This window comes from Somniosus microcephalus, chromosome 7 (genome assembly GCF_052327205.1).
Source record: "Somniosus microcephalus isolate GS21.2 chromosome 7, FLI_Smic_1.0, whole genome shotgun sequence".
NCBI lineage: Eukaryota > Metazoa > Chordata > Chondrichthyes > Squaliformes > Somniosidae > Somniosus > Somniosus microcephalus.
Window position 1 is genome coordinate 218,829,921 of NC_140993.1, and position 12,425 is coordinate 218,842,345.

General features: G+C 46.4%; 1 protein-coding gene across 1 annotated transcript in view; it reads right to left on the minus strand.

Moving 5' to 3' along the window:
- Window positions 1–842: 842 nt before the first annotated feature.
- Window positions 843–12,425, minus strand: part of LOC147115125 (uncharacterized) — a 57,193-nt gene continuing 45,610 nt past the window's right edge. Inside the window, exon 4 of the mRNA XM_085992130.1 lies at window positions 843–3,306. Within this exon, the coding sequence (XP_085848256.1) occupies window positions 3,178–3,306 (129 nt within the window). The 3' untranslated portion in view covers window positions 843–3,177. The remainder of the gene's footprint in view (window positions 3,307–12,425) is intronic.

Consider the following 12,425-nt stretch of genomic DNA (forward strand, 5'->3'; position numbering starts at 1 on the left):
TGGGATAATTTGCTACAAAAGCTCTCTGTGCTCTCAGTCCACACACTTCTGTTCTTGCTTTATGTTTCAATGAGTTCTCCCAGTTCACATGATCTGTTATCGGCTCACGTCCATGCACCTTGCGTCTTGTTTGGGAGCTGTCCGCCACCAAAAAAGGTCCTGCTGATGTTTCGCCATTGCAGTACACTGGGCCAGTCAAGGCCCAGGTCTATTTCACAAAATTTCTGAGCACTTCATAGCCAGATTCAGGAACTTTTATTATTTATATACCAGGTAAGTTAGCTGCTTAAAAAGTGTTAAAGGATCAGTATCACAGTTCTGAAGAAAGGTCATCGAACTGAAATGTTAACCCTATGTTTCTCTCTCCAAAGATGCTGCCTGATCTTTTAAGTGTTTCCAGCATTTTGTTTTTATTTATTATCACTGGCTGATCTTTTTGGTATTCCTGCCAGCAAAATTCTATTACATAGAAATCATCTGCTTAAAGATCCCATGCATCTGCCATTTTTTTAAAAAGTGAGTTGTATTTACCTGTTGAAAATTAGGTATTAAAATTAATTCTGGAAAATGGAAAGGAAAATATTGTCTAGAAATTTATCTCGGATGGTGGTGCAAAACGAGTGGTATTGGACCGGCCGCCTGTTATACTCAGCGCCTGACACCATCGACTGCACTGGAACTGCGTTTAACGGGCAGCCGATCCAATACCGCCCGTTTTACACCACCGCCCGAGACAAATTTCTAGACCTATATCCCTTTGTGTCTAATCCTGTAACTTGACTGATCAACTTATAAACACAAGTCATGCTGTAGATGCTGAAAACCAATAACAAAAACCTAAAAATGATAAAACAGAAAATAATTTATTTATACTTCAAAGTGAACAGTAAGTAATCCAGATCTTGCCAAAATACATGTCATAAATGCACACGTTAATAACTGTGATCCAATAAACAAAGCTGATTTAAATATTGAATATGCAAAAGTTAGAATGGCTGCGTTAAGAACAGATTTTCTTGTTTAACTACAAATTTTGCAGCAAACCTTCAAAAATCTTAGAGATTTCTTCCCTTGGTAATTAAGTGAATATTCAATTAGTTAGCAACCATTTTACCACCTAATTTAGATGTATGCTACAAAACTTTAATTCCAACTGAAGCATTATCTAAAGTTTCTTCTGTTTAAAAATATTCTTAAATTTAACAAATTCCAAAGATAACAAGAACATGAAAGTCAGAATGGTTTAGGTTTAATTCAGACCGAGCCTTCAAGGTAGTCTCTAAAGGTAAACACACTGGCCCTGAAATTCCACGGGGCTACCATTGGTCTCCCGTTGTAATTCTAATGGAAACCCCAGAGAAATGGCGTATACTGTCATTTTCGGCTGTTTATGCCATTTCTCTGGTTTCCACTGGAATTATGAAGGGCAACTGGTGGGAGCCACGTGGAATTTCATGGCCATCATCTGCTACTAAACATATTTCTCAATTTTTGAGTGTAATATCTATGGCGGAAGATCTTCCCTGTGTTCTACATGCAGAAAAATTGTAATTAAACTCTATGAACTCATTTGATGACACCACATACGGTACACAGACAAAATCTTCCTGGTGCAATTGACAGAGCAATACAATTAACTAGGATTGCAAAGTGACTCGGAGGGGGTAGATTTTAACGCTTTGCGGTAGTGTATAATGGGCGATAGTGAATCGGCAGCCCATTTTACAACTCTCCCCATTTTTATTTCCAATGTAAAACGGGCTGCCAATTTGCTATCACCCATTTTACACTATCGCACAAAGTCAAAATTAGCACCAGACTATGTTCTAATGCTTGGAGCTGAAGGTTCTATGCAATATCAATAACTCAAAGGGCACTATTTTATCCAAAATGGTAGCAAATATTTATTTTATCACCTTGGACTGAAATTTATTTCACAAATGTTTACCTATAAACAGTGCTTTGTAATGCCAGTGAGTAACAGTTTCTGCTCCACTGCCTACTATCAGCCAGTAAAGGTTACTAGTCACTGACATAAAGGAGTGGGCAATGGTATTTTAGAGAGAAGTTTGATTTTAAAAGCTGGGCTGCTTTTGTGCCATTGTTCATGGGTTTATGTGAACGTCAGCATTCACTGTCGGCAAGCTCCTTGATCTCGAAGGGCATCGCACCTATCATCCAAGGGTGTTCACTTCCTGCTGGGGCATTTGGATAGCAAGAATGAGCAGGGACTTTGGGTGACTTTGCACACCCTCCCTTAGAGGTGCTGAGGCTAACTTGAGATTAGCTAACTCAGCACAGATCGGGTATGGAACCTTGGACCTTCATGGTTTGCAGGACTTAGCTACTGAGTAGATAACTTCAATGAGCCATCAGGAAACTATTAAGACTATGGGATTAATTTTAACTGTTCCCACCAGGGGGAAAACAGGCATCAGACGATCGTCTGCTCTGTTTTCCTTTCCATTGACTTCAATGGAATGGAAAATCAAACTGAGTGTAAAACGACCGGCCAACCTGCTGCTGCCTGTTTTTCGCCCGGAGAAACAGTTAAAATTGACCCCCATCTTTTAAATGAGTTGTTAATTGCAATTTAACCCATGTAAATTATTTTTTTATTTTCAGGTGTGTGAAACATTAATCCTACTGGGCAGTAAATGAACAATTATATAAGACTATTTCAGAGAAGTAAATCAGACTGCATTTATAACTTACTATACACATCACTGTACATATCACAATGATAAATGAATGTGTTCTTTCATGAAAAATATATTGTAACATATCAGAGTTTTAACAAAATTTAGTAACACAAAGTAAATTAGAGAAAGATTCTTTGATTCGCACATAGTTACTGTAGCTAATTAATAGTGAGTGCAGCAATGCCATTGAATAACATTTTGACCAAAATTGTTATCGTCATTACTGCTGGATAACATGAATCAGTTCTGTATTACTCAATATATTTGAATTTGAATAAATTAGATGGCATTAGGATATAAGTAATAATCAAGCATAACAAACAAGACACAGGTAGCATACGCTAAAAATTCCTGACAGTGGGAGATCCACAAAGAACATAAAACTTACATTACAGTACTTGGAACATCTCTTTGCTTGCCTGTGAGACTCTATTCTACTCTATGTAGACATCTATCTTGATGAATATTATCAAATTCATTCTGCAGGACCTTTGATGAATTCCATGATTTTGGAAACTAGCAGCTCCTTCTTGTCCCTTGTTTTCACAGAAACACCACGACATTTCAGCCAAGATTGAAGAGTAACACTATTCAGTTTAGACAGCTGCAGAGAAAGAAAATACAGATTTTTAGAATTATTTACTCAGGCTCGAATTTGTATTTTTTTTTGTTCTGCGATATAAGGTAACTAAACATCAACTTTCTCCCCTATTCTACTAGCCAACAAAACCTACAACAACTCACCTTCCCCCCCTTCACCATATACTGCACTGACATATCCTATGATAGCTTGTTTTAAACACCCATTCTACTCAGAGGGGATGATTTTAGCTCAGGTGCGGGATGGTGTCGTGTTATCCGAATTTCGTGTTTCCCACACGAATCGAAATGGATGTGGGAGATTGATGCAGTTTTAACTCAATTGGCCAATTGATTTCCAACGTGTGGGAAGCCTTTGCAAAGGGATTTTTCATGACTGAAAGTCCCCTCCGATGACGTCATTATTGCTGCTGCATTTAAGGTGTGCAACAAGCCTTGCTTCTTCTGCAGACTGCCAACCTTTTGCCCTTTCATGCTAGAGGGACCTGGAAGCAGAATGACCATCGAGAGACCTAGCTCTGCTCCCAAGTTTGATGATGTGGCTCTGCAAGCTTTAGTTGAGGGAGCAAGAGCTCATAAAGAGGTGCTCTTCCCTTCTTCAGGGAGGAAGAAGCCTCCCCAGCAGACCACGGCTGTGTGGATCCAGGTGGCAGAGGAGGTCAACTCATTATCAGTACCCCGCAGAACCTGAATTCAGTGCAGGAAGAGATTTCATGACCTTCTGCGCACTGGAAAAGTGAGTATGGATTTCCCATCACCCTCAATCTGAACCCCATTGCCTTTCCTCACCAGTACTCAGCTTCAGCAATCTCTTCCTCCACATCCCACTTGACACTGACATCCATGCACCCCTATCCATTCCCTTTCTCTCTATGGTCACATTCACATCACTATTCGGCTATGCAGCCCTCACACTCCCTATCACTCTGATGCTTTGAACACAACTGACAACACACAGGGAGGGCCCTTGGTCTTGCCACCTCACTCCATCTTTGTCTCCTTCTAAGTATCTATGCTATGGAATCTCTACACTCACTCCTTCATTCTCACTCAACCTCCACTTGTCTCCCTCATTGCAGGAAAAGAGAGCTCACAATAAGCGAGAAAGAGAGAGGACAGGAGGAGGGCCACCCTCACTAGCCCACCTCCCGCCCTGGGAGGAGGCGGTCCTGGAGATCGTAGGAGTGGAGGAAGATGCGCAAGTGGGGGACGGACAGACGGGTGCATCACAGCAAGCTGGTGACAGAATAGTTTTCCATCTCTCTCATTGACATTGCATGAGTTGCTGATAATGATTCTGAAGCTCTAACAGATGGACTTATGATCATCTGCAATATGCAATGTGCATGTAACCTGAGCATCACATCTTTGACTCTTTCCTTTACTCCCCCACAGGACCATCGCAAGCAGCTGTCCCCACTAGCCAGGAGGAACAGCCAGAGCATCCAGTCTCCTCAGAGGAAGCTGCAACCTCTGAGGGCGCAGCATCAGCAGAATGTAGTGCACCCAGCACCAGCACAGACACTCACACCTCGGTGGGACCTTCAGGACATAGTGTTGTCACCTGGTGTATCACAGCCCACAAGTGAGCATCAGCAGATTGTGGAGACGGACAGCAGTGGAGAGAGCAAGTCAGAGGGCACAGAACTCTGCCAGCTCGGCTCAGCTGCATGTTGACCCTCTGCCTCTGGGTCCATCCATAAGATCAGTGGTGCTGGACGTCCAGGAACAGATGCAGGAGTTTCTGGCAGGTTTTGTCTCCAGGGTCGATGCGAGTGTGGAGCGAATGGAGGAGTCCATAGCGAACATGAGCAGAGCCTTTGTGGAGTCATTGGCGCATCAACGCATCACCATGGAAAGGATGGGTCGCCAGAGTGCAGAAAACATGGTGAGTGTTCATAATAGAATGACATCTCTAGAGGAGCGATGATCATCTATTGAACAGAGAAACCAGACCTTCATGGAAGTCCTTCTGAGTGAGACTGCCAGTGCAGAAATGGGTCCCCATGGCCCCCTGATGTGCAGCAAGGTGCTCTCAAGCGACTTCCAAGCGCTGGCCCCTTCTGGCCTGTGCAGCTTCAGGTGGGTGAGCAGCAGCCTGGTGCTCTTGTTGCTGTTGCTGTTGTTCGTGGTTCTGCTGGTGCCGTGGCTGGTGTTCGAGCTCATCTAATGCCCAGAAAGGAAGGAAATAAATGGCTCCCATGCTTCTGGTATATGCCTCCGTTGAGGAAGCGCTGAGTGAAGGTGGCAAGAGGGGTTTCCCAGTGTAGGGTTCTCAAAATTCCCACATTCCCCGAAAGTTATGGATAAAGGGACCCTGTATGGACAAGTTGCTAAAAAGGGGTACCCAAAATGGCTTCTGCAACCTCGTGACCAAAAGTACAGGATTTTAAAAGCAAGGCCCTGCAGAAAAGACAGGCACCTTTTTCAAACCTGAAACGAAACTTAAAATGCATGAATCTGAGAAGAGACTTTGTGGAGCCAGACAGCTAAAGCAAACACAGAATATGCATTCATTTGCCTTGAAACAGATCAAGTTAGAATGGCGCACTGCGGTACTGCAGGCCTTCCTCCCCTTCTTAAAGGGGAGGGGCCTGCTGCAGCGTGATTGGCGATCGCAAGTGCTGGCAAAAGGGCCCGGCACCGAGGAGAAGTGCCGGGCTCTTGGGACACAGCCAGCACAACGCTGGGGGGGGGGGCTCAGGAGGCCGGGGACGGCGGCACAAAGAAGTGCTGGCAGGCGGCCAGCAAAAAAAATGGCCACCCCGCACCTCCGCGCCTCTACCGCCGCAGGTAGGCCCCCCTGAACCGGTTGCAAATTGCGACCGGCGTTAAAGCAGGGGGCGCTACCAAATTTCGCGATAAGGACAGTAGCAGGGCGCTGCGCATACCGATGATGTCATCGGTGGCAGCGCAGCGCTAACGACTAGCGCCGCCATTAGCGTTCTGATTAATTTAGCGGGAGGCGTGTCCAGTGGTGCAAAACCCACTAAGTGCCCTCTTTGGGCGCTAACGGGTGGCGCAGCCCACTGAATTTATAGGCCTGTGTATTTGAGTCGAGGTCGCGAGACCCGACTATGCTTCACCCAAGCCAGAGAATATCCTCGGGACCTGGCTATATGTTCTTGTATCTTTTGCAGAAAGATTTTCAGGATGAGGGGGGGGCGTAATCCTACTCGCCCTGATAGGACTGAACATTGGAAAACGAGGTGACGTGGAGGAATCACACATCAATGGGTGCTCAGGAGAAAGGGCACCTATAGTAACCAATGGAAGTGGCGAGCGGGACGTGGAGGAGATCACCGTCTACGTCCACGAGGGAAAGTGGCCAGGGTGGTTGGGGTCCAATTCGTCTCAGTACTCCAGCCAGACTGGGTTCACGTACGGGGAGGCCTCCCTCCTGTGCCCCAGGGTATAGGTTGTTACCACAAGTGTTAGCGTCACCGTAGGGAAACGTGTATGTTTAACATGCAAGGGAAACATTCCTTTGGATAGGTGGTGGTGGCTCAGAAAACTGAGCAAGGATATGAGGAACCCTGCTGTCGAGTGGGAACGGTTGGGGGACAATACCCATCGGACGATTACAGGGACTCACAGGGGATTAAGTGTGTGCTGCGACAATTGGTGGGAACCGGATCAAGGGATTTAAGTCTGTATGTGGGGGTCAGAGAGGGTCTGCCCCACAGGCATATCTATCATTTTCCACCGGCAGTGGCAAGACACCGGGGAGGGGATGAAATGTGATACCAGCTTGAAGGCGTGCATGGTCCCATACTCCCCTATCCCAGTCAATGCCACTGAACTTGTGGCCCGCCTCCGAAAGCCCCTGCCCACAACCCAGGCAGCAAGGACACACAGGGAAGGGTGCCCCGCCACCACCAAGGGACCAGGAGGTGGGCTGGTACTAGTGCCTACGGATTAGGTGCTGTACCAAGGGGTACACTATGCGGTAGCCTCTGTGATTTTAAACCTCACCGAGGTACACTTACCGGAGTGGTGCCCCAAAGAGACAGAACAGCTATACCAGGCCCTATTAAAGGAGATGTTTAGAAAGTTTTACGAGTTCGATTTTGCTAATGTCGACAAAACCGAACTGTACACCACACACCATGAGTTTTTGGGTAATACGGGGAGACAAAGAAGGGGAGCATGGAATGATGTTTTTACTGCGTTTAACACTGGGTCCTCTGTCATCAACAGTTTGGATGACATAGAGTTCCAGACCCAGATAAACAGTTTAAAAACACAGTTAAAGAAAATCTTAATGGATGAGAACAAAGTAGTGGGCTCGGAGTTACATGAGGACCACGCCATGACGTTCCATTTAAAAGAAATTATAGCCGAGCTGGAGAAGCACGCAAAGACCATAAATGCCCTCATAAGGGAGGACAGAAATGCTTCTGACCAGGCTGCGCAGAACGTGGTGTGCGTGCTGTACGGGGCGTGGTTGCTGGGCGAGGGCCACAGTAATCTGGAGGATTTAAAACAGGGTTTAGTCCCTTCCTGGATCAGCAACAAGCACCTTGCAGCCCTCCATCTGTTTGAGAATGCATTAAGCCCGTGCCAACTCCGGCTAGCTTCTGAGGCCTACCCAGTCCCAGTAGACTGTGGATGGTCCAACCACATGATCATGGGTATAGTAGTTAGGATGCTGGTCATGGGTAGGACAGCCCGACCTGCGCCGGTACAGGGTTGAGAACATTGGAGTCATTCAAGGGGGTGCACACATCCGTTTCACAGCGGTCCCACCTTAGGTCATAAAGTGGGAGCACGCTATGACAGGTACTGACCTCGCGGGGTGCCGGAGCCGGGAAGCACACATAATCCTGTGTCCCCAGCACTTGAATGCCTATTCAAAACCACAGTGCAGGTTCAGATGCGCTGGCGCGAAACCTATAAATTGTACCATGGGGGCAATGGCACAAGGCCATGTTCCCCCGCAGGTAGCATATATAGGAGGTGGGACATATTGTGTCACCACAGGAGCACCCCGCTACCAGCATGGACAGCATAGCTGGTGTCCGGTTAGTGACAGCAGTTTCTGCTTTAAACCCGAGGCAGAAGTTCAAGTGGCCCAGGAACGAATTGTCCCCATTGCCGAACCCTCCACTGTTCACCTCACTGTAAAGGAGAATTTTACCAATCTGCAAAAGTATGTAGCGCATTTCGGCTACAAAATTCCCCCTCTCCCTTCGTGGATTAGACTGGCTTCCCACATTCTCGTGGTTTGCCAGTTGGGGATAGTATTGTACCTAGTATGCACTCAGTGCAAGGGAAAAGGTCAAATACTACAATTCCGAAACCAAAGGACAGGGAAAGAACATTGGCCCAGAACTTGGTGTCGGGGGCTTGCCGCGCGTGCAAGCCCCCGATGTGCACTTACCCAGCGTGCCGACATCTGAAACCTGGCCCGCAGTGGATTTCCTGTCAGTGGCCCGGTTCTGATGTCAGCGCGCTGTGCTAACCTGACCCAGCGGCGTAGTTAGTGCGATGTGCCGGCTGGGATCAGGTGAGCACTGTTCAGCCAATCAGGGGAGGGGAAACTTCATTCATAAGTTTGAGAGTAAGAACTGTCAAACTCATGAGAAGTACTGCACCCCAAAACACTACTTAAACTTTAAATAAAATTTAAAAAAAACATCCCAATCATGAAATTAAGTATAAATAAGTTTAAAAAAATAATTTAAACAATAATTTTTTTTTTGAAAAAAATTAATTTTTAATAAAAAGGGTCCAAAACTAAACTTACCTTATTGTAGATTCTTTAAAATAATAAACCTGTGGAAAAAAAAATTCTAAATTGCACTAAAACACCACTTACCTGTAAAAATAAATACTTACGTGTGCTTTTTACAAGCGTAAAGACCGGAGGCCTTTACACATGCGCAAATCCCCCAAAACAGAGGAAATCCAAGACGCACGCGCTGCCCCCTACAGCGCACACGCTAGCCTCTTCACCTCTTGGGTTAGAGGAGAGGAAATGCCGGTTTTCAGCGCATGCGCTGTGCATGCTGAAAACCGGCATTTCCTCCGGCCAGACGCGTGAGTACCCCTTCCGTACTCATGCGTTTGGGGAGGAATTACTGCCCCAATATGTTAAGGTGGAGGGAGACACTCCTGTTTGATTTGGTCATTTGTATTATTGATTAAAGTTTTTTTGTGTGTGTTTTGTTGTTTTAACAAAGATTTTCAACGTGTTATTTACAATAAAGATGACGTGTACCAAGTGGTGCAGGGGTGTTGGACCCCCTCCATGCTTGGATGAGTGTAAACGACTGTAATTATTCTATGTATGCTTATGTACACTACATTTTACAGAATGGGAAATGCATGTGTCATGGGTATCTTAGATAGGTAATTGCAGGGGAAGATTGACTGTGGAGGGTCGGAAACTTTGCTCACCTTATCAGGATGATGCTTAAAGCAAGTTTAGTATCAACAGGGGGAGTGTAGGGTTCGCAAAATTCCCACATTCCCCGAAAGTTATGGATAAACGGACCCTGTATGGACAAGTTGCTAAAAAGGGGTACCCAAAATGGCTTCTGCAACCTCGTGACCAAAAGTGCAGGATTTTAAAAGCAAGGCCCTGCAGAAAAGACAGGCACCTTTTTCAAACCTGAAACGAAACTTAAAATGCATGAATCTATGAAGAGACTTTGTGGAGCCAGACAGCTAAAGCAAACACAGAATATGCATTCATTTGCCTTGAAACAGATCAAGTTAGAATGAGCCTAAATCGAGGCCATTAGGTTTCTGCATATTTAATCGGTAACAGCTCACAGGTAGCTGATAAGTCAGGAAACCTGATTAAGTTTCATAAATAACAAACAGCCAGGACATCGAAACCATTAAACACAGAGACAACCACTCCAGAAGTCGTTAAAGTAAATGGCTGTAATCATTTTAAACGAGCCCGCCAAAAAGTTAGGCAAAGGACTGACCTGATTTGGCGCGCAGATAAGGAATGAAGAACCGAGTATAATTGTAGGCCCATCGGTAGTGATCGCTCTCTTGCCTCTGCTCTCTTGCGCTGGCCTCTTATCGTTTAGCTTTTGGCCTGCTGCCTCTCGTTCTCGTGCCCTGGCCTCGTGGCGGGCTCTCTCCTCGCTCCTCACGCCGCTCAACACCAAGGACACCCATTACTACACCGAGGGCCCAACGCGGGAGGAGAACGAGACCCAAGATCAAAACCACACAGGACACACAGGCCACAAACGGGCAGACGAGACGAGATGAAAAATACGGTAAACCGGTAAAGGCAGAGAAGGGCAGCGGAAAGACGCATTGGGGGGCAAACGCCTAGTTATAAGCTGGTGTTTGGTGAATAAGTTGGTGTTACATGCAAGGACAGTAAAACCCCAATTTAAGAATATGTTGGCCTTCAAAGAATGGGTAGCAAAATCAAGACAAACGGCCTAGTTATAAGCTGGCGTTTGTTACATGGACAATAATAGCCCAGTTGAAGAATAAGCTGGTGTTCGAAGCTTGGGTAGGAAAATCATTAAACGGTAAAGACCGCCAACCGACCCCCAACCGTAGCAATACCGTCGGTGACCGCCTGAAGAAGAAGAAGGCCATTCGCGACGAAGTACCCGACGAAGATGTTGACGGAAGAAAAGGAGGGTGCTTCGCACAAACAACTTCAGCGCCGCGCCCTGTGACCACGTGGCGACAAGATACCCCAAAGGACAGAAAGAGCGAACCTCAAAACCCAACCAGTTAAAGCAACAGGTTTCGAATTGGTGAGCATGAATTCCTGGCCCCTCATAGCTTAATCTAGTTAGGTATAGGGGGTGGGATAAGGATAAGGGGATTTTTAATGTATTTGTTTCCCAAGATGTGCCATGTGCTCCCCATTCCCATATAAGTGTATTAATTTTATATGCCTGTAACTAGATCAGTAATTCTCAGTATTGTGTTTTATTCTGCCTTTAATAAAATTTTGGTTTTCTTGCACCAAACCACTTGTCTACTCGATCTTCTGTATCGCCACCTGTACCTAAGTCCGGTGTCTAGAACCCAGGGGTGTGGGAGCAATTCGAACTGCTCAGAGACAGTTTGAGGTGAAGCTGACTGAGAACACAGCCACCCCCTACACCAGGAGGTCACACTGGAGATGGGTGTGAGGCTCCAACCTTCCACAGGTGTGGTTAAACCTTCTAAAAGTTGCTCCAGACCTGAGACCACTAAGTCCTGCCACTTGCAAATCATGGCTGTTCAAATCTCAACTTTAATGGTTGACCTGCAGTTGAAAGTCACCAATGCAATAGTGCTCCCGCCAGGTTTCACATTCGTGATTCCCACCAGGCGTGTTTTACGTGGGAAAAGGGTTAAAGTTGCAAGGGCCTGTTAAAATAGGATTACAGAGGCCATTTAGTGGTAATTAAGGGCCTTAAAGGCCAGTCCCGCCTGTTGGATGCGGGACGGAGTCGGGACCATCAGACACGCCTGAGGTAAAATTGCTCGAAGTCGGGAACCAGGCCGGGGGGCATCCCGCCTGCCATTTTTTGCGATTTTAACACCCCGCCTGCCTAAAAGCCCGCCTCACAGCCCAATGAAAATCGAGGCCATAGAGTCATAGGGCTCGATTTTCCAAGCCCCGAGGAGGCGGGTTTGGAGGCGGGAGTGGTGGAAAAATTGCAGAATCGGGGAGCAGGAACCCATCCCGCGCCCAACCCGCCTCCGTGCCAACGTCCCAAGAGGCGGGTACCCGACCTGTGCTGGGAGCCGCCTCCCCGAGGCGGGAAGGGGATTAGTGCTAATTAACTGCCTGTTAACAGGTAGTTAAAAGGCAGTTTTTTGTCTAATCCCTATTTTTAGCCCTGAAGTGTGGGCTTCCTGACGGCTCCGAACCACGCCAAGTTAGCGAGGCAGACCATCGGTCTGCAGGGGTTGGAGGGGTCGAGATGTCCGTTGTGCAGGTGAGTGATGGGTGCATGTGTGCAGAGGTAAGTGTGTGAGGTAAGTGTAAAGTTTTTTACTGTAATAAGTTTTACTTATCTTTACTTTCTCCTGCAGACTTCTTTCCTTCAGTTCTTGGGAGTCCCACAGCTCACCGGCACAGAAAGCAGAATGGCCGCTGAACTGTCAAAAGCTGCAGCCTCTGCTTTTTGGTCTGGAGAG